The sequence below is a fragment of the Eurytemora carolleeae genome, unplaced genomic scaffold (genome assembly GCF_000591075.1).
Source record: "Eurytemora carolleeae unplaced genomic scaffold, Eaff_2.0 scaffold988, whole genome shotgun sequence".
NCBI lineage: Eukaryota > Metazoa > Arthropoda > Copepoda > Calanoida > Temoridae > Eurytemora > Eurytemora carolleeae.
This window is the reverse complement of record NW_019396989.1, coordinates 110,297-133,923: the sequence shown is the minus strand read 5'-3', so window position 1 is coordinate 133,923 and position 23,627 is coordinate 110,297. Positions and strand designations below refer to the sequence as shown.

Below are 23,627 nucleotides of genomic sequence, written 5' to 3'. Positions count from 1 at the left end.
TTCTTATTATTCTTATTCTTTGTCCTTGTCCTTGTCCTTGTTCTTGTCCTTGTTCTTGTCCTTGTCATTGTTCTTGTTCTTGTTCTTGTCATTTTTATTGTGTTTGTTTTTGTTTTTGTTATTTTTTATTGCACTTTTAAAAAAGTTATGTTGACATTATCTTCAAGGCTCTGAAACAAGAAGTCGCCTCCGAGAAAGATCGTGCTGCGAAGGAAAATGCGATGAACAGTGGTACGAAAGATGAAACTATCGGAGGCTGTATGGAGGTTGACAAAAATCCGTTGCCTCAAGATGACTTGGAAATAAGAGGAGATGCTGAGGAACTGATCCCAAAAGAAGCAATCAAAGAAGAAGTAGATGACGACCTGGAAGATGCTTCTTACAACTCTATGGAAAATGTTTCCGACAACAGTCTGGAAAATGCATCTGATAATGCTATGGAAGATGCTTTAGAGGATGTTTCTCAGGTTGTTAAATTCACCATGAGAACCGAACCTTCTCCACGTGTATCCAAGCCCCCTAAGTTCAACGGAGCACCTGGATATATTCTGAGAGCTCTGGATAAATATTTCACCGAGGTAAATAACAGGGATTGACTAACTTGGGCTTATTTAAACCCTCTTGTACAGGGTAGTGAGTGTACCTTAAATATTCACGTTTAGATTTAAACTTCTTCATATCTTAGTCAATGATAAAAAAAACTAATTTGATGAAATCACAGATATTTTTAAGTTCATTAAAAGTAATTTTTAATGTTTTTGGGGTCTCCCTTTGTGAATGCTTTTAAATATCCTCCAAAGACTAAATAAAACTTTATTATTTTTGTAGGGCGAAGAATACACGTTTTGGGAAATTCAAAATACTGTGTCTGACTTTTGCAAATCCATTTCTATTCACTTGGAATCAATTCCTACACCCTGTGCGATTACTTCAGCTCTGAAAATGAAATCTGCCAAAAACAGGAATAACATGGTTTAGTAATTTTAATAATTTTTTTTATTTTGAAGAATGGGAAAAAAGGTTGGTTTAAGAGGAAACATTTTAAAAAGTTCATTAACATTGCATCAACTTTGTGTCCTTGGTGGGGTTAGTTTAATTTTTTCTCTAAAATGAATGTAACCAAAATATTGTTTTCTGTAGGAAAAAAAACTGTTTTATCAGATCCTAAGTAAAGAAGAAATCTGTTTCTGATCTGATATCTGGGATATCATCCTCAGCTCATTTTTAATCATTTTTAATTTGACTTTTTTAAATCTCATTTTTTAAATAATTTGATAAACCAGTTGAAATGTTCAGAACTCGAACAATGCAAGAAAATGGCTGGATTTTGAAAAAACAGGGAAGAAATCTTGAATACGACAAGGAGTGGGGGAAGATTATGTTTTTTTGTGTCCAATAATTTCAAAGGGAAGTTATCGGGGTAAAATATATAATATATATACATTTATATGATAATTGAAGCATAGTTTTAAATGTTTAATTGGGTTTTGATTATTCGAAAAACGCCGTTTTTTTATTTGCGGATTTAATGGCAAATAAAATAGAAAATTCACCAGCCATGGGTGGGGGTTTGTCATGCATTTACTTCAAGATTTCATTCTGCGTGTAGGATGGATATATGATTACAGAATTAGGACGGAAAATGGCGAAAAAACTAAACCAGGTAATCCAGGCGAGAACTGTTCGTTCTCATGCTTTATTATTGCCGTTTTTATCGAATGTGAATAAAACAAATTATATATGAGACTTCAGAATTTGTTGTGACATGCATTAAGTTGTTTCGTTTTATGCTTTTATTTCAAGGTCAAAATTTGGCAAGTGTTTTAAAAATTCTTTATTCTAAATATTTGCTTTTCTTACAAAATGACAAACCGAAAGTTTGGAAGTTTTATAAAAGTTTTTATAAAACAAACCAATGTCTGAATTGAATGATTTAAAGCCGCGTCTCGAATCCCCCAAAAACCAGTTTCAATTCAGCGCCGGCTTAGATCTTGAAATGTTTAATACAGTTTTAAGTTGAACCAACCATATTTGAGCCGCAGTCCTAATTCAAGATGTGGCTCAAATTCTTTAAATTTGGTCTCAAGACGATTATTAACACTAGCATGGGAAACATATCTCAGACACAACCATAAATAATTTAATAAGTAAAGCAAGGAAAATACACTTGGAGCCATCATATCTTTATTAATAAAATAAGTGTACTGCACTTAATGAATGTTAAACAAAACTCAGTTTGTTTAAATTCTTACCATAAACTGCAGTACACTTTTTATGTAAACTACGATTAGGTGTAAAGTAGTTGAAAGTAGTTTTCTAGCTTCGTCTTACTTCTTTCACAGCTGTTTCAAATTGACAAAGTTTTTAAAGATCTAAACTATCTTTAGGTCCAATAACTTCTAGGTCCCCTTTTAATTAGGTTAACTAAGATGACATAAACTGATTTGTTTATGTTTATGGAAAACATTTGTATTTGTACGCTCATGGTTCATTCAGCTTACTGTCCCGTAAAGCCTTACATAGTCTGTTTATGTACTGTACAGCTTTTCACAGCTGGTTGAAAGTCGGCCCGGTATTTGAAATGAACCTGAGGTTACAGTGTTAGATGAAGTTAAATATTTCACATTTTTTTTCATTAATCAATATTTTTAGGAGGCAGCTGCATACAAGAAGTTCCGCGGAAATTCGGCCCCTGCCAGGCAGGAGTAGAATGCATTGTGCAGAACTGTACATAAACTCTTCATCTACTCATTGTACATTTACACCAATATAGTACTTTGATTAGAAGTTCAAAAGTTTATCACCGTAAAAGAATTAAAAAAATACTAAATATTTTTTTGAAGCGGAGGTGATTTCTGGATATTATTAATACTTCATATGTTTTTTTTATATTAAACCTCTTAAATGTTAAGCGACATCTTATGGTTAAAAGAAATGAGAAGAAAATGTGAATTCCACTCATTTCTGGTTCTTACTGGCTGGAAAACTGCCAAGTGATATTCAAATAATGAGAGAGAAATTAAAAAAGCGAAGAACGGATTGCACAACCATCTCCTGAAAATAAGTGAAAGACGGATCTGCCAACCATCTCCTGAAAATATGGGAGAGACGGATCTGCCAACCATCTCCTGAAAATAAGGGAGAGACGGATTGTCAACAATCTCCTGATGCTTATTTTACAGTAAAATAGGTGCAATTTTATGTGTTTTTTTATTTTCTGCTTTTACACTGTTTTATATAATCTTGGAAATCATGTTAAATAATGTGAGCAGATTTCGTTTTCCTTGTTATTATGTTTGACACTTATGACGTTGTGTATTATACTGATTTTTCCATGTTCCAATAATCTTATCTAATTTGTAATTTATTCAGATTGAGCAAGAAAATGAGGGAAAAAGAGTATCCACTGAATGAAGTATAAGTGATCAAATCATCTTGGAGAATATTGACTAAATAAGTTTGATGGAATTCCAAACAACCACTTTTGGTTGGGCCAAATTTTTTTTTTTTTAGCTTAAATAAAAGGTTTAATTTTAAATATTTCAGAAAAAAATGACTCACACTGAAGACTCAGAGCACTTTGAAATTGGGTAAGAAGACATACATGATTTTTTATGAATATACATAAGACCCATAAAAATGTGGAAAAGGACAATTAATAGAGTCAAGTTCAGGTTTCAGGGGAAATTAGTTCCAAAACTAATACTTGGCCCAATTCTAACACTGAGTGTTAGAAATGTGCCAAATCCGCAAAGTTGTTTTTTTCAAGCCTATAAATCTTTAAATCCAAGCTGAGTTGAACAAAAATACACCATATTTATAAAAAAGTGGTTGAAACTACATATTGTAACAATAAATGTCAATTTTAAACTAATATTAAGGCGTGAGAATTAATTTTTGTTGATTCTTGATTTCATTTTCGAACATTTCCCTATTTTGAAACAATTACCATATTTCAGCCCATGTCGTGTTTTTGTAAAATATCTTGGTTTTGAAACAATTACTCAAGTCATATCAATGTCAATTTTCAAGCATTTACCCCCGTACTTAAAAAAACAAGATTTTTGGAAAAGGTAAAATATAAACAAAATAGAAATATAAAAACATACTATCCTTTTTTTATAACTTAAAAATTATTATAGCAGTGAGAAATCAAAATAATGATATTGTTTTGTTCTTACATTACAGATTTTACTAGTAATGCGGGAAAGTGTTAAATAAAGATGCGGGAAATTAAATCAGCTTTATACTCTTTTAAAAAATAAAATGTGGAAACTAAGATTTTAGAAATATTTTGCAGTAAAGGAATTGAGTCTTTGCCACAAATTCTGATTTTCTAATCACTATATCTTTGGAACCAAATGTTGTAGACCTTAGATATTTCAAACTATGAATTCTGTTAAATCAAATTATCAGAGTTTGAAATATCAAAGGTTTACAACAACGGGTTCTAAAGATATTGAGGTTTAAATATTTGATTTTGTTACAAAGACTCAATTCCTTCATATGATAATATTTACTTTTAATGATTGATTTTGTAAGTTATGTAAGTGATCTTTGGCCTGAAAAGTGGATTATACCAAAAAACCGGAAAGTGGGTTTTGTCTCTAAAACGCGACAATGATTCTAATTCAGGATATGTTCGAAAATGGAAAACCTGACAATTGTCTTGAAAACGGTCAAGGGTTTTAATATATAATAACTCCATTTATAATTTTGATTAAAATGTTGGTTATAGATTTAACTATCGACTTTTACTCTCGAAATGGACCGGGATCCTAAAACCCCATTCTTTCAATTTGTGCCCATTTCTAACAGTCAGTGTTAGAAATGGGCCAAGTGTTAGTTTTGGAACTGATGTCCCCTGGATTTCAAATGGTTGAAAGAGCATGAAATATAGCAAATGTGCCGTGTACCTATAGATATAAAGTTGTAATCTCTGTTTGTCTGTCTGTCTGTTTGATCATAACTCAGGAACCTCAAATTTGTATTGGGGAACTCGTGAGACCATGGGAATGTTCTTAACTCGGTTTAGAGATTCTAAGTTTAGTGGGTCAACTTTATAGCGAAAATATAGATAAAAGAATTGAATCTTTGTCACGTCACAAACTCAAACTTTCTAATTCCTATATCTTAGCAACTTGATGGTGCAAACCTTAGATATTTCAAACTTAGATTATTTGATCTGACAGAATTCATAGTTTGACATATCTAAAGTCTACGGCATTGGGTTGCAAAGATAGAGGGACTAGAAAATCTGAGTTTGTGGCAAAGATTCAAATCCTTTATAGGTAAAATCGTTCAAGTAAACGGCGGGTGTAACTTTAAGTATCTGGGCAGCGCTCCGGGTTGCCTAGCTATAGTACTTTATTTACTGCATACACCAGACACCTATTTCACATTTTCAAGTTACTGAGCTGAAAACTTTAGAATGGGATATCCTTAATCCCGGTTAATTGATCTGGAGATTATATAACAAGAGGAGAACAAGCATTATTCAATCCAGAGATTAAGAAAAGAGGAGATGAAGCATTGATCTCGATATCCAACATTCCAAAGTTTTCAGCTCTGGTAAAACTATATGCCTTTTAACAGCATCAAATACACATCGGACTGCTTATTTGTCTCCGTCTTATTCCCCAGTTTTATGAGTCTTAGTGTAAAAATTTATTAGATAGTGTTTTGACAGTTGGGGTTCATCTTTATGAGAATTGAGATTCCATATTTTAGTCAAATAATATTGATTTGAAAAATCTAAATTTTACAAAAATGTGTTGACAAAACTAGATTTCTCTTATTTAGAAGATATCAAGGATTCGGAAATGGCACGAGGAAGGTTGTTTTCAATAAAGAAAAGAATGGAGAACTGAGAGAGATTGGATCTCAGAAAAAATTCGCCATGAATAATTTTGACACAATTTACAATGGAATTGGAGAAATGTTCCAGCGACCGAAACCTGACCGAACTCCGTCTATGAATCCACGAATCCCGAAGCCCAGGAGTGGTCCTGGATCTGTTCTACGAACTCTGGCACTTTACGGGGTAATTATTTTCACATTTATATTTGATATTATTTGTTTACATCTATATGTAACGAAACTGGAACAAAGTGTGGGCGAACTAGAATTGACATATAAGTTTTGCAACAGAAAAAAAAAACAGAAAATAGTGAAATGAATGTCGTCTTCTGCATGTCTTGTAAATATAAGCGGAATTAAAGGAGATATCGACAAAACTCGGTTGAAAACGTTAACCTCAGGCACAAGTTTGTTAATTTGATTTGATAACTATTAATCTCAAACAAACAAAGGATGGCCATTCTAGGTAATGCTTTAAAGAGAACGAGAATTTTTTAATATTTATCCAAGCCTGAAGAGTTAATGGAGAGAATTAATGTTATTAAACCCTCAATGTTTTAATCTACCGGACTTTAATATACTTTTTAGTAAAGGATATAAGAGATTAGTAGACAAAGCCGTTAAATCACCCAGAAAATAATTCTGCATCTATACATTTTTCGAAATGTGTAATCTATAATCATAAATATAAGACGTCGCTATGGAATTTGCAAATGTTTTAACTTGTAAATCTTGATAAATATAGCAGTTAGTTTAGTTATATTATTTAAATTCTATCAATGTCTCATTATAACCAAGTATAAAAATGACAATCATTTCACCGTTTTCTGGTTATTATTGTACAGGTATTATGTAGGTTGTTTAGCAAAGTAAATCAAAATATATGATAGATGATAATTTTAAGACATAACACTTGGATACAGGGTGTCACACAAAACATGACATTAGCAAGACAAATTAAAGGTTATCTTTGATCTTTTAAATGCATATATTTGTGAACTTAATTGTACAAGTACAATTCTATAGTTAATAATCACAAAATATCCCTAGTCTTGGCATTTCCTAAATGTGGTCTGCCTTTTCTGTGCTTTCCATAGCACCAGAGATATAAAGAATTTCGTTCAGATTTTGACAATTTTGGTTTTATTCAATAAAATTGAAATCTGAACGAAATTCTCACTATCTCCTGTAATATTGACAGCACACAAAAGGCAGACCACATTTTGAAAATGTCAGGAATTAGAGAATTTTGTGGTTTATGTTTTAAGAATCAGATATGTGAAAGTAGGTTGACGACTGAATGTCATCAATAGATTAAAAGTTCAAAGATGAATATCAAGTCGTCTTGCTATTGTTATGTTTCGTGGGACACCTTGTACATTAATTGCGAAAATGTCATGTTTCGTGGGACACCCTGTACATTAATTGCGAAACTGTCATGTTTCTTGGGACACCCTGTACATTAATTGCAAAACGTTTTTTTTTAAGAAAGGGTTATAAAAGTATATATATTCTTATTTTATTCAGATCAATTTTAAATTTCACGATTTATTTTTACATAGTCCTTTTCATGAATATTTTTTGTTAACGCCGCGCACTGAAGTTCGATCTTAAAAATGTAGTTTGATAGATTTAAATATTTCTTGAGAAAGTTGACTCAATGTATTCTATATCTGAGCAGGGTGAAGATACCTATTATACCAACAAAGAAATCCAAAAAATGGTTTCCACCTTCTGTGAGGGTTATTATTGTCCTACAAAAGATGCACTGGATACAGCTCTGAGGTAATGAAAAACGTAACAAAACGTAAAAAAACCTATTAGACTTGTAAGTGTTATTGACTTGAAACCATTTTTTCTTAGTAAAATAACAAAGTATAGCAATTGAGTTTTTGCCACAAATTTAAATCTTCGGATCCCAATATCTTTGCAACCTGAAGGTGCAAACCTTTAATATTTTAAACTTAGATTATTTGATCTACATAAGAATTCATAGTTGAAATATCTAAGATGTAGAGATTAGAAAATCAGAGTTTGTGGCAAAAACTCATTTCGTTTCGCAGATTTTAATTGGTGGATTTAACTAGATACTTGAAAACAAGATATTTTTCTGAAAACGAAGTTTTTTATGCGGAATTTTTCTTTTATTCGTTAGGCTGTCAACATCCGACAAATATATATATAAATATTATATGCTAGCTATAGCTGGTCAAACGGCTGGACCAAATTGCCTGAATTTTTTTAGGAAACCCATTGGTACCCTAAGTAGTATGTATTTTGTTTAATTTTGTCTAAAAATTTTCATACAGTCATTTTCCGATTTTTCTTACAAATTAGTAAATAGAAAGAGGGTAGACAATTTTCGACATTTGATGGAACAAAAACTTCACATTTTAGTTTTCAGTCAGAAACTTTGCTAGTTTTTGGTTCAGAAGTTGACAAAAAACAGTGATCAAAAACCATATTTTTTCATTCAAGAAAAAGTTTGTGTTTTTCACAATATAAAAGTATCAAAAATGTTAGTTTTAAAGTTAGTATTTTTTATGTTTTATTATAAAGATTTATTCACACACAAAGATATAAATACATATATAAATGGTGTAGTTTAAATTTGTTTAAATAAATTTTTGAAAATACAGGTTTCCAAAAGAAAAGAGAAAAATATGGAAAATTATGCACAAATAGACATTGATCACTACTCATTATATAACATATTTATCATTTCAGTTATTACGTAATCATCGAATCCTTCAACATATAAATTATTCACTCTTTCTTGTATTTAAAAGTTCTTGTAAAGCCGGAACTTTCCATGTATGGTCCAATGAGACATCAAAATATTTCATTTGTTTCTTAACTAACATTTTACTAAGACCCGAAGGATTTACAGAACAATTATTTGCAATAAAAATAAATTTCTGCTAAGAACTATGTTAAGGTAATTTTTACATAAATTAGAAAGAAATCTAATGCAAAGCTTAGAACTTGCTTCAATAGTCTCATAGAAAGACACACATTTGCTAGCTAACAAAGTTTTTACATGTAAACATTGTGAAATACTTTCAATCAAGTACCTATGCGTATTTCTAGGTACATTAAAAAGAATTCTAATAGCAGTATTCCATGCTGTATACAATTTTGAAAAACATTGGGAACTCAAGTCCCAAATACTAGATCCATAAAAACTACAACAGTAAATATTATACAGTTTCAAAATAACATCAGGACTGTTAAAATAAAATAAAATAATCCAGGTTTGAGAGTCGATGAAAAAAAAGTATTTAATCCAATGTGGGAATAAAAAAAACTTACTTTTAAAGGCACAAAGCACAACACACACACTGTAAATAGACCCTAGCGTTTTCCATATTATCATTCTGAAACATAACAAAATAACAGTTAATGGGGAAAAAATAACGTGGATTTACCCTGGATTACAACTCATTCTTCGTTCAACACCACCCCAGGTTTCTAAAACAATATAAATAAGATTGAATATTTTAAAAACGAAAAAAAAGACTCAAATTTTTCCAGTTTCTACAAAAATTTAACCTGGTTCTCACTTAAAGAATAGATCAGCTTTTGTTTAGCTATCAATTTTTTTTATTAAATTTTTGTATTTGTGCACCATGTTTTTAACATTTTATATATATATCTAACTATCTGCCTTAATAATTGGATGCTTATTGCAAAAATCATCAATCTCTGAGCAGAGTGCCAGTTAGCTAATTCATAGTGAAAATACAAGTTTCAGAAAAAGAATATATTCAGTGGCCAAGACGACCTCCAATCAGAAAGTGTCTTTAGAATTGATTTTACTTCTTTTTTTAAATTTACTCCCCCCTCCCCTACCCATCTTCAATTATCCAATATTAAAAGGAGAAAATTGTAATCTGTCTGCCCTACCGGACCCACAGTTTTCTTTAAAAATCTGAGCAGAGTGCCAGTTCATAGTGAAAAAAACAAGTTTCAGAAAAAAGAATACATTCAGTGGCCAAGACGACCTCCAATCAAAAAGTGTCAAAAATTAATTTTACTTCTTTTTAAAAATTTACTCCCCCCTCTTCAATTATCAAATATTAAATGGGGAAAATTGTAATCTGTCTTATAAGACCCACAGTTTTTTTTTAAATCAGATTTTAATTTTTTTTTTAAAAGATCTAAACGTTTCAGACATCCGAATATTTATTTTTTTTTTACCTGAAAGTGTAAATTCACTAATCAGGGTTGAGTTAAAGTAGTATCCGTATAAACAGTCTCTGAAGCAAGGTCTCTAAAACAAGATATTAATATTACTCGGCTTTTTTTGGTTAAAAAAGGAGTATTTTTAAAAATGCTTTCATTTTTCCGGCCAACTTCAGTTTTTTAAACAAATCTTATATCTATCCTCAGATTCTTGCTTTTCAAAAAAATCACCCTTTAAAATTTTTTTCAATATTTTGAACCCGCCTTTTTTATTGGTTTTAACTGGAAACATTTCGAAAAATGATCCGACTCAGAATTTCTTCTGGGGTAATTACTCGCTTCAGCCTTCCTAGCAATGTACATCCTGGAAATCATCTCTGGATTATTCAGCAGATCGACCCATCTAGCATCTTGGACCAAAACTTTTTGGCTTAAAACTTCATGAATTTATATTTGAAATGCTGCTATTATTAACTCTCACATTTGTTGCTCTCTTATTTTAGATTTGTGAGATTTATTCAGCAGTATAAATTAACATTCTACAGCTTCATAAAAATGCATGGACTTTAAAAAATGAATAATTATGTTTTCCTTGATATTGTTTTTCCTAAAAAATAAAATAAAATAAATATTATGATTAATCTCAGCGTATAAAATAAATTTGAAATTATTAATTGTTTAAAAACCTATTTTTTTTTAAATAATGTTTTAATGAATAAGAGATTTTTGGAAAAGTTAAAAAAAAATTTACATTCTGTAGATTCAAATAAGTTTTGTCAAAAATTTCTTTCGGTGGATTTTTTGGACGAAAAAAATTTTGAATGTTGCTTTTAAAATGTGTTCCTTGAAAAAGGAGCACCGGCACCAGGTAAGTCTTTGCCAAATCAAATTTACTGTTTGGGCAAAGACCAATGGGTCCGGTGCTCCTTTGAACACCAGACCCATGCCATGCCATTTAAAATGTCCGTTTCCACAAATGATACTTTTGACAATAAACTATAAGTGTTAAAAAGAGAAACCTCAAAATATCCATAGCTTCAATTATTAAGAATGTTAATTTATGTCCTTAACGCCATGCATCTCCATTTTACATTTTCTTATGAAAAACATTCATATTTAGAATTTTAGTTTCTGTTTCATTTTTTTAATAGTAAAAATATACTATTAAATATTTTTAAATTAAAAAATTTCCCAAATATCACTTGTAATTATTTTTATCACTTCTAACATTTGGTCTGTATTCCCTTCTAGATGTACCGATACATCGTCACGAAATCGCAAGTACCTGTTTATCAGTTTATCCAGTTTTTTCCTGTGCAATAACTTGAATATTTGTAACTCGTAAATCCTTAGTATTATTTCACTTCCTCTTGCTGCTGAGTTATCACCCATTAAAAATCCACTTAATGTTTTAAAAATCCCCTCAGGTTATTTAAAATATGAATGTCTCATTGACACTTTCATAAAGTTCAAAATATAGTCTATCGATGTTGGTTCTAGCTTAGCAATTTTTCCGGCTTCTAACAAGGATTCTTTTAGTAATTCTTGGTTACACAGTTTGAATATAGATCTCCCTCAAATTCTATTGATTTTCCCCATTCTCCTGTTTTTGATTTTCTAACCCTATTTATGGCTTCGTCTATCCCTGTTACTGATGGTGATAGTTTTCCATACAGATGCCTGAATTCATTTTCAATATCATGCAATAAAAGGCTGTAAACTTTGTCTAAAACTTTTTGTATTAGTTTAATCAGGTCATTCATTGAGCTTTTTATTCCCCTGCATGTCAATTCTGACACATTCTTTAGAAATTTACTTCATTTTTAAAATTTTTGGCATTAATCTTAGGGTTCCTATTTCTTGAGTTTTTCCTTCCCAGATAAAATCTTTCTGTTTTATTATCTCGGTTAATTCTAGTGGTATATTTCTCTTTGCATCTTTTGTGAAAAAACCTATATTTTTAATATACCATTCTATTTTAATCTTAGATTTACCAAAATGTTGTTTTTAATTAATTTCCCCATACTGATTGAACAGGTCCTCAACGTCCATGCAGACATACCCTACGTTTCTGCAGCTATCATAATTTTTCAAGGAACACATTTTAAAAGCAACATTCAAAACTTTTAGCAACAACAAAAAAAAGTCTTTTTTTCCTACCCATATGAAAATCCCGAGTATTTTAAAAAGTTTAAAAATGTTTCAACATCACAAATATTTCATTATTTTAAATCTAAAACACCTGAGATCTGATGGCTCTGGCGTGATTTTCTTTAGTTTAGTGGCTCTCTCTCTTATAGCATCATAAAAGCTCTCAGGAGGGTAGGGAGGTTGGGGTGGTGCTCCTCTATAGGACTTGGTAGCCCCCCCCCCTTCCCTTTGTTAGGTTCAAGAGATCAAGAGTGGGCCGTCCTGTGGTCTGCTAGGTCTCTCTATATATAAAAAACTTATTAACATTAGACCTCGCTCTCATCAAATCAATATGTCAGAAATTCAAAGCCTTTTACCTGGTTGCGAATTCTTGTCGTCTTCCTCTGTCCCTGCCAAATAAAAAAATCATTAATAACAATTTATATAAAAACAAATGTGCTGTGGCACGAAAAAAAAACATATCTGTCGATATAAAAAAAGAAAAACTGTGGCTTGGAAGGGAGACAGTTTGTGGCTTAAGATAACTTTGTTGACGGAAAACAGCAACACGCTAGACAAATCAGGATAATAGGCCGGTTAGGATTCTGGTGGGGGATGTTTATTATCCCCAGACAATTCTTTCCCGATAGGCCGCACAAATACACACACAACAGAGTAACCCCGTCTCAGAAATTCGATAACAAAATCTTTATTTCCTAAAAAATAACATAAATTATAGGTCATGGTTACTTGTACAATGTTATAATGAATGTTAATAGTAGAAAAAATCTTACGAATTATTTAAGGATGGTCGGGGGTGACTTATTTGTTGATCAGTATTGAAATACGTTTTTTTTAACTTCTGAAAAAATTACAGTTGAATATTTAACGAAATTCACTAATGCTTCTTATGAAAATATTTTGCTTAACTTTAATGATTTCACAACAACGAAAATATTTTAAGCTCCGTCGGAGGAGGACAAAGGGAATTGCGGGCTGAAAATTTGGTTTGGCTGTCTCCGACAGGAGATTCAAGTTGAAGACGACATTTTATAGAGGTTTTAAATTAATGGTTAACAAACTTGCTTTCCCCTCTCTTTGAACCCTGCTAATCTTTCTCATGCGTCTCTCTATAGTCTTAAAATGTAGGGCTCATCAGAAGTCTCAAATTCATTACCTGGTTTAACAGAGTCTGGCTCCTCCCTCTGCTCATCCCCGCTTTGAAAGGTCTCCAATATTACTTTTAAAAAAATATGTATATTTTTTTTCGCTCACACAATTTAGAATCTCAGTTCTTGTATAGGTTCACAAACCAACAAAATTGGAAGCCAATCAGTGCTGTTGTTCATGAGTTGTGATCAGACAAACCGATAAACAAAGTTCATACAATTTTATATCTGGATTTACCATTTTTACCTGGTTTAAAATCAGATCAGAGTCACTTCTCATGTTTGGCCAGCTAACCCGTATCCTCTATACAAGAGAAACTATTGCTTTACTAGAAATAAAAATTCTCAACAGAATGATATGGGGGGGGGAGTTCAGAATCTCTCTAGAAAGTCTAACAATATATTCAATCAAAAATCCACTTTATTGTTCCCAACTAAAGAAAAACATAGATTGCAATCTTTTTCTAACCAACTAAAGTTTCAAAGATAATAAAAATTCTTACTCCGCCACTCTGCCACAGCTCTATCTTCTCTCTTATCCGTTTTATCCTGGCTGATTTTGAGAAGTATTGGGCCACTAAACAAAGTTAATTTATTTTATTAATCAAATATTTTAATTTAATGTTTTACCTTTTAACCCCATGTGTATTAAAAAACACTAAAATACTAAGAATACTAAAACCCGCCAGGGCAATTGAAACTATAGTCAAGATTTTTGATTCCTCTTCCTTCTTGAGAGAGGGGGAAGGAGATGGGGTGGGAGGCAGGGCGGGGCATCTGAATACCATTCTACTGCCTTCTTAAGTTTGTCGATCCTTTCTTTCTAGAAAACAGAAAATGGAATATATATATATATATATAGATTCACTGCGTCATTTTATCCAACAACTCCCAAACAATAAAAAAGTCTGGAAGCCCCCTCTCTTTTTTCTTATTAAAGTTTTTGAACACAGAGCATTAACTCAAATTCACCTATTTATTGTAAAATTAAGATGCTTTAGTCCAATAATGTTTAAACAATAAAAATTTGGGTGCCAACTGATAAAAAAATTAGAGTTTTTGCCGCACTTAATTTTTTTAATCTTAATATCTTTGCAACCGGATAGTGTAAACCAAATATATTCCAAAACTTGGACTATTTGATCTACCAGAACTCATAGTTTGAATATATCAAATATTTACGACATCTGGGTTGCAATGCTAAAGGGTATAACAGTTGGGGTTTGAGGACGCTATATTCTTTTAAAAAATTAAAAATGTGAAAATTCCCTTTTAATTAATATATGATGAAAAATGTGAAATCTAGACTTCCTTTCTAAAAAATTATCCAAAGCAGTTCACCTCTTTAAATCTAGCACAGAGAGGGCCAGTCTCCAGGTTGATCTCAATCTGTTCCTCTCTCTTTTCGTATACAATCCCCAACCTGTCCTGGTGTTTTCGTCTCTGCTACTCTTAAAACCTAAAACAGAAAGAAACTTTTAAATATTGACTAAAAATAAAAATGTAATCGCACTTGGTTTGGATAGGTTCTGTTTAGGAAACTTGTAATTATTTGAAGAAAGTCCTTTTTTACTGGTGGGAATTTTGGGTTTTCTTAAGAGTTAAAAAGATTTAAAGATGCTATTCAATGTTTGCTGGTAAATTTCAATTGAAGTGTTTCTTTTACAAAATTTTTAATAACTTTTTATTAATAAGATTTTGGCAATTGAACTAGTTCCTCCCCTCCCTTATCTCTCTATCCTCCCCCGGTCACTTCTAGCCTTGTCAGTAAAATCTTTTTTTTCCAACCTAAATAATTTTAATCTCTTTTCTAATTTGATTATATATAGGTTTCTTATTATTTAGAGATTTTTTGTTTAGATAGATGAGTGTGTGAGAGAAAACACATTAATGATCAAAAGTGTAAAAAAACGAGATTAAAAATCTTTTCAAACAAAACTGATTTGCTAAATGATAAAAAAATATTCGGTTTTTTTTCCTAGAGAACATTCGTACACGTGTGTATTAACTATTAGAGTAAACAATTTTTCTGTCTTTTGTATTTTTTTTACTTTATTAACTTTTTATTTCCTCGTTATAAAAAAAGTATGATTTGTACTTGAGGTTAATGAACTTCATTTGTAATTTTATTTATTATTACATTAAGAAAAGACAAAAATTTAATTTTTTTTTTTTTTGAAACCGATTGTTTTTAAATTTTATAAAACTTTCTTTATTAATCTATCTGCTCATCCCTAACCAAACCATTGATTTTGTATAGTTAGCATATAAATTGTGTCTGAATAAATAATATTATATTTTTTTTCTTTAAAAAAAATATCAAAGGATCAAATTATCTTTCAATGTAAATTCTTATTTTTTTTATAAAAAAATAGTTTATTTTTGAGACAATATCAATATCAATAAAACATATAAACCAACAGACTCTGAACAACGGTATTTTGTATTATTAAACGCATCTTAATGTCTGTAGGTTCTTGTCTACAGTTTTACTCTGATTGGTCGATATAAAAAATAGCGGGAGTTCAATGGTTGGTAGATGTATATCTCTTCACTGATTTTTTTTTCTTTTAAAATAACCAAAGGATTGAATTATCTTTCAATCTAAATTTATTTTTGAGAACCATATCAATAAAACATGAAAACCAACAGATTCTGAACAACAGTTTTTTGGATCATTAAACCCATCTTAATGTCTGTAGGTTCCTGTCTACCGTTTTACTCTGATTGGTCGATATAAAAAGGTGGGTGGGAGTTCAATGGTTAGTAGATGTATATCTCTTCACTGATTGGATGACAATTTTCCCCAACAAAAGATTGAACCAGCCCCCATTGATACCGAAAAAAATTTTGAGGCACAAAATCTTAGGTTAGCGCTGATAAAAAATATGGTCAACCAATCAGAAATGTTGGCGGCCCGCCTCCGTCATGCATAGAGTTTAGACCTCAACTCCCAGGCTGTTCTCTCATCCTAGCATCACCTTCCAATAAACATAAAAAATACAAACTTTAAAACTAACATTTTTTGATATTTTATATTGTGCAAAACACAAACTTTTTCTTGAATGAAAAAAGGTTTTTGATCACTGTTTTTTTGTCAACTTCTGAACCAAAAACTAGCAGAGTTTCTGACTGAAAACTAAACTAAAAACTAAAATATGAAGTTTTTTTCCATCAAATGTCGAAAATGGTCTACCCTCTTTCTATTTACTAATTCGTAAGGAAAATCGGAAAATTAACCATAATACATACTACTGCCCTAGAGTTGCATGGGAAAAAATTAATGGAAACTATTTTTTTCAAAAATGGATTTTTTAGTGTTATAAATTCTACGGGCAACGCCAAGCACTTCAGTCTGTATACTAATAAATATTGTAAAACTTGTTTTTTATTCTTTATTTTATTTTCAGCCCAAACAGTCTTCAAAGACGAGGATGGATTAAAAGGAAACAGGTAACAAAATTTTTTATTATGATTCTAGTTTTTAGATGCTTTCTGTTTGGTTATAATTTTATACATTTGATCCTTAACCTCTGTTTATACACTATTAAGCAATAAGGCAGAATATAAAAATACAAAATGCAAGATTATAAAAAATACTAAATTTTTTTGTGGGACCATTTCTAGCTTAGCCGGCCTTAGACAACTTCTAAGTTATTTTATTCCCCACATAAAGTTGTGTTAGGAGGATAAAAACATGACAGATGTATAGATAGTTTATTTACATAATGGCTGGGTCCCCATATTCGGTGGCTTTTCTTTATCAGTTAGTTGTAGCCAACAAATCTAAGCCTCTAATTGAACTGTATGGCTGCGTAAGTCCAGTCTGAAAAAGACTTTTTCATGCAGTCATTAGACAGTCATACAGTTTATTTTGGACTTTGTTTTTTTGCTACACCCATGTATTATGACGGTTAAAGAAAAAACCCCAACATTTGCGGTTCAAAAATATTGGAAAAAACAGATTCAAACGATAGAAAAAAAGTTTAGGTGTTATGACTTGAAACCTGATAGTCCATTTTCAGCATTGTGACTACCTATTAATTGTTGTGTAGAACGAGAACTATTTTTGTTTTCATTTTTTAATTTTAGAATAAATACTGTATTACACAATCGGGACTTGAAATAGCTGACAAAATTGAACAGGTATCTAAAGATAACATTATTATTATTATTCAAATTAGTCAAATTAGTCATATTATTATTAATTATTATTATTATTATTATTATTATTATTATTGTTATTATTATTATTATTATTATTATTATTTATTATAAAAATGTACGTTTATTATTAAGACTGTTTACTATCTCAAAATAAGTAAAAAAATTGCCAAGATTCCTACTAAATATCGGTATTTTCATCATAATTTCTCTGAAATGTTTACAACCCTATTCTTGAATGTGAACTGTTCTTTTTAAAATTTACTTTGACATTTGTTAAAGGCTCTGAACTTGCAAGAAGTCAGCTCCGAGAGAGATAATTCTAAGAACGATGAAGAAATGAACATAGAAGAGGAAACTATCGGAGATTGTATAGTTATTAGCGAAATCCCTTTGCCTCCAGATGACGTGGAAGTAGCAGGAGATGCTGAATCTGAGGAACTGATCCCAAAAGAAGAAATAAAAGAAGAAGTAGATGACACCTTGGAAGATGCTTCTGACAGCACTATGGAAGATGCTTCTGACAGCACTATGGAAGATGCTTCTGTTAATACTACGAAAAATGCTTCTGATAATGCTATGGAAGATGCCTCTAATGCAATGGAACATGCTTCTCAGCTTGTTGAAGTTACCATGAGAATCGAACCTTCTCCACGTGTGTCCAAGCCTCCTAAGTTCAACGGAGCACCTGGATACATCCTCAGAGCTCTGGATAAATATTACACCGAGGTAATTTCTATGAACATGGGGATTGGATGGCGTTAAGTTGATTATGCAACAAAAAACATATTTTGTTTGAATAACAGATAGTTTTAAGTTTTAAAGTTTTTTTACTGTTACGCTTATCTCTTAATTTTCCTGTTCGTCGAGACGAACCATTTGTGAGAAGTTTTAAACATACTATTAAATATCAAGTGACACTCCATTAAAAGAAGGTCTGATTTACAACACTGATCAATAATGGGGATGATATTGTCTTTGTTCTACGTTTAAAAGTTTTAAATTATTACAATGTTTTCATGCATGAGAAATGCCTCAGATTCTTTTACAGAGAAACCACAACAGTACCACTGAAAACTATAATTGATCAATAATGTAAAAGATATTGTCGTTTTTCTATCTTGGAAAGTTTCGTTCATAATAATTCCTCTATGCTTTCCTGCAATAGAACTGCGAAAGTTACTTCTGTCGAAAAACCTCAATTGAAAATAGTCTGTTTTTAAAATTATTAACATTGATATCTTATGTGTACTTAATCAGACAACAGCTTAAGCTTTTAAGGGTACCGTTGTAAATCCGTCTTTGCATGGAAGGTCACTTGAAGTAACACTTACAGTTACTTTAAGACTAAACTAACACTTTATTATTTTATTAATACATTTTATCTTTTTAGGGCAAAGAATACAGCAAATGGGGTATTCAAGAGGAAGTCGTGAAATTTTGCGAATCGTTAAACATAAATTTGGAATCAATTCCAACACCCTTCGCGATACAAGGAGCCTTGAGGACAAAATCTGCCAAAAACAGGAATTTAGCTTGGTTTAATAGTTTTCAATTAAGTGTTTCTGTAAGTTGGTTGGGTGGCGTTTTAGAGAAAAATAAGTTATACGATCAAAAAATCTCTTTTGTTTAGTGATATTTTTCCGCGGAAATAAGTGTTTCTGGAAAAAAAATGCTATAACATCAACTAAAGTAAAAGATGGGTGTGTCGGGTGTCTTTTTTGAAGTAAAATATAGCTAAATTTTATTCTTTTAATATAAATCTTTTAACGTCTTCTTTTTTAAAGGGAGTGACCGGCTATGTAAGGTAGTTGAACTGAGTATGCAGTGTTGTGAAAAACTTCTTTCAAATTCATTTGAGACATATTAAACTTTTTAAAGATCTGTAAATCCTGAGTTTGAGCGCAAATTCGACGATCAAAACTCCTACTTTGGGGGTGGATACGTTTTCGGAACTAGTTTTTTTTTACCTTACATAGCCGGTCACTCCATTTAATAATGTTCTAAACCAGTTAAAATGTTCAGTACTCGGACTCTCCAGGAGAATGGTTGGATTTTGAAAAACCAGGGAAGAAATCTTGAAAACGAATTGTGACTTTTGATACCCGATAATTTGTCACTGAAAAGTTATCGGAAATAATTCTTAATATATACATAAATATGAAATTTAAAGATTAGTTTTAAATGTCTATGTTTGGCTTTAAATTCGTCAAATAAAATTGAAAATACATCAGACCAGGGATTTATTAATGTTTTATCATCATGATTTCATATTGCGTAAAGGATGAATACCGGATAACAGGGTTAGGACGGAGAATAGCAGACAAATTGAACAAGGTATATTAACCCAGGCGATAACTGTTTGTCTTCTAAATGTATTTATAAATCAGACTTCGTTGATTGATCATCAGAAATATGTGGAATGTGGATGAATCAAGACTTAATTAAAAATGAAAAATAGAAAAATAGTAGGCAAGGTTTAAAAATTCCCAATAAACGAACGGAAAATACACAGATATCTTTGATTACAATTAATAAGTGTACTGCAGTTTCAGGAATGAATACAAACAAAATTCGACTGAGCTTCTTTACAGCTTCTTTAGAACTTACAAAATGTTTAAAGATCTAAAAAGTATTTAAATTTTTACGCTGAATACAATTAATTTTGCTTTCTTATTTTAAAGTTAAAGGAATTGACTTTTTGTCACAAACTCAAACTTTCTAATGCTTATATCTTGCCAACCTAATGGTGTAAACCTTTTATATTTCAAACTTAGATCACTTGAACTAACACAATTCATCGTTTGAAATATCTAAGGTCTATGACATTGAGTTCTAAAGATATGGGGATTAAAAAATCAGAGTTTGTGGCAAAGACTCAATTCCTTTTAGATTACTTTTTTTCAAATTGATTAATATTTTTAGGAGGCAGCTGCATACAAGAATTTCCGCGGGTATTCGGCCCATGTCGGACAAGAGTAGAATTAAGCACTGTAAAGATCTGTACATAAACTCTTCATGTACTCTTTACATTGTACATATATATATACACCAATATAGTACTTCTATATGAATATTATTAAAATATATTTTTTTTAAATCTACAAAATTAATCGACCAAATTTTTAAAGGATAAATTTTTTTACGAATAGAAAGAAATTTTGTCCTCAAAACTTTATCCTCTTTAATTAACTTATTTCCAATTACTTTTTCAAATCCTTGAAACTAATACATTTAACCTGATAAATTTTCATTTAAATAAAAAGATAAAATACAAAAAAAAATCCATCACAGAACCTTGTATGGATTAAAGTTGAACTGAAATAGTACAAAAGAACAAACACAGTTAAAAAAAAAATTATAAAACTAAATTTTCTGAAACGTATTAATTTTCAATGTATGTATGCAATGCACCGGTACGTATGAATTAATGTTATGAATGCTACTAATCTTAGCGATTTAATACGTTTCAGAAAAATGTATCAAAGTATTTTTAAAGAACGTGTTAAAATGCAGTAATCGAAATCGGGATGAAACAGTAGGAGGAACTTGAAGTTCTACCTCATGAAACGAAAGTGAGTTATTTTATTTTAAACAATACGTCTTGATCGTACATACATGATAATTTCTCTTAAAAACACATAGTTTGGTCTTCTTTCAGGAAACTAATTTTGTAACTTTGATCACTTATGCAAAACCATATCAAACCTGTCCACCTCTGCCCCTTTAGTAAAAGTAAATTCAACATATATGAAGCATAAAGTCTGACTGCGTTAATCTTGTTGCACCCGCTAGTCCTGTTGATAGTCTGCTTTATCAACCCAATGTCCGTGCGGTACAGTACAAACTGGGACCGGAAAGGTTGACCCGGCTCGGAAATTCAAATGTACTACGGCTGCCCGTGATTTTTATAAGTTAATAAAAAATTTAATTTTTTCACTTTTTTTAATATTTTGCACAATTTTTTTTTTACTTTTTTAACTTTTTTTTCAATTAAAATAATTCTTTCTTTTTTTCATTTTTTCACATCAATCTATTAATTTATCTATCTAATATTGTGATTCAACATTTTTATAAGTTATAAAAGATCTTAAAGTTGTCATGTTTTGAGATACACAATGTATTTTTACTCTTTAGGGGGTTGGTATAAGTTAAAAATACAAAACCTCAAAAATGTATGTTCCCGCAAAATGTTCTTTAAAGTTAAAACAATTTAAAATTTTTTTTTTTCATTTTTCCGATAAACTTTTTTTTTAAATGTCAAAAAGTATCAGGCCTTTAGGATCCGCTTCTTATTATGTTAGAAATTTTTAAGCAAATTTTTTAGAAATTTTCAATAAAAAAAAATTAATTCACCAAAAAAAGATTTTTTAAATTTTTTCATCTTTTTTTAACATTTTTCACAATTTTTTTTTTATTTTTCAACTTTTTTTAATTTAAAAAAATTCTTTCTATTTTTCATTTTTTTCAGATCAAACTATCTATCTATCTATTAATTTATCTATCTGATATTATGATGAAGTATAGTCCAAGTTTTCCAAGTAAAAAAAGTGAATATTTGACGCGAAGCTCTCCCATTTCTTCATGGGGATCTTCTGTTATTCCTTATGCTCATAGCTGATATATAGAGCTACTTCTGGGATTTTAAATTTTGTTGATATCTTTTTTGATTCCAGAGTTATGATCTCTCAAAGATGGTGCTATAAAAATCGTAACTTCGCTGGATTTTGTGTCCAAGGAGTCCAAGTCCAAATATCACAAGTAAACTCAATATGTTTCATTACGTCTCTTGTTACGATTTTGACGTTTTTTTTTCAACGGATTGGGAAACCTTTTATCTGTCTCTGTTAAAAAATAAGGTCGAAGGGTTGACTTTAATTTACGTTTTCGTCGATTTACCAAGCTCTATAATGTTGAGACTTATCAAAATTTCAATATTTAGAAAAATCTGATGACTTTCAACATTTCAAAAATTTTGAAATTTTGATAAGTCTCAGCATAAAGCTTGACAGCAATGAAAGTCAACCAATTGACCTGATTTCTTTTGTGGGTAACATCGTATTATACGCAACATCCCCCACACTGAAGGAAGTTCCGACCTACTGCAATATCGGACCTACGCCAGCTGTTTTTTTTGTATTATTTGAGGGTTAGGAATTAGTTTAAGACAATTTCTGGGTCGAGCGCTGCGGCTAGGACATGCTAGGTGGGGGGGGTCCAAAAATCGTATACTAGGACAGACCCGATAATAGGTTTACCTGAGTACATGTCCATTTTCATACCAATCCGTTGGGAAAAACGTCTAAAACGTAACAAAAGATGCATTGAAACATTTTAATTTAGTTGTTATAGTATGTTAAAGGATTAGTAGAAAGATTGCCTAATAAAGAAATTTGGAGAGCTTCGCGTCAAATGTTCACTTTTATACTTCGGACCACAAAGACGACCCATTAGAGAAAAACTCTCGGCATTGCTCACAACTTTCAAAACAAAACAAAAAACCTATTACAGCAATGTCACACACACACATGGAACAGACCAAAATTCTTTTTTTAGCTAATTTTTAATTTTAATTTTTAAATATTCTATTGTAACCAGTTTTGAAATTGTTAAACCATTTTCCACAACTTTTATAAAAGTATAAAGACTTTGCAAAATGAAGAATCAGCTTTTACAAAATTAGGAAATTACCAATTGGTTTTTTTTTTAATGGTAAAAAATTATTTACTTTACTCTTTGTATCAAATGTTAATATGTTTGTAAAATATGAAGATCTAACCTTTAAAAATATCAAAGTTTTTCCCAAGTCTAATAAAAACCTATTATTAGATCGTACAATCCAAAAAACTAAATAACTGTTCTTTTTAGGAGATATCGGCAAAATTCGGTTGAAAATTAACTTCAGTTCAGGCACAATTATGTTAATTTGATTTGATAACTATTAATCTCAAACAAACAAGGACATGGCCATTCTAGGTAATGCTTCAAAGAGAACAAGAATGTTTTATATTTGTCAAAGCCTGAAGAGTTAATGGAGAGAATTAATGTCATTAAACCCTCAATGTTTTAATCTACCGGACTTTAATATACTCTTTAGTAAAGGATATAAGAGATTAGTAG

General features: G+C 30.8%; 2 protein-coding genes across 2 annotated transcripts; both read left to right on the top strand.

Annotated features, from left to right (window-relative positions):
* Window positions 1-167: 167 nt before the first annotated feature.
* LOC111710828 (uncharacterized) lies at window positions 168-3,042 on the top strand (the record flags this gene model as incomplete). The annotated part of the gene is given in 5 exon segments (XM_023484979.1): window positions 168-578; window positions 829-962; window positions 1,297-1,339; window positions 1,610-1,663; window positions 2,653-3,042. Coding segments are annotated over 5 exon segments (699 nt in total), but the record flags the coding sequence as incomplete, so codon positions are not given.
* Window positions 3,043-3,373: 331 nt separating this feature from the next.
* Window positions 3,374-23,423, top strand: LOC111710829 (uncharacterized). The gene is made up of 11 exons (XM_023484980.1): window positions 3,374-3,590; window positions 5,803-6,043; window positions 7,541-7,644; window positions 16,754-16,796; window positions 17,436-17,489; window positions 17,790-18,236; window positions 18,901-19,034; window positions 19,533-19,575; window positions 19,791-19,844; window positions 20,433-21,082; window positions 23,376-23,423. Exons 1-10 carry the CDS (start codon window positions 3,553-3,555, stop codon window positions 20,487-20,489), a joined length of 1,215 nt encoding a protein of 404 aa, XP_023340748.1. The 5' UTR covers window positions 3,374-3,552; the 3' UTR covers window positions 20,490-21,082; window positions 23,376-23,423.
* The last annotated feature ends 204 nt before the right edge of the window (window positions 23,424-23,627 follow it).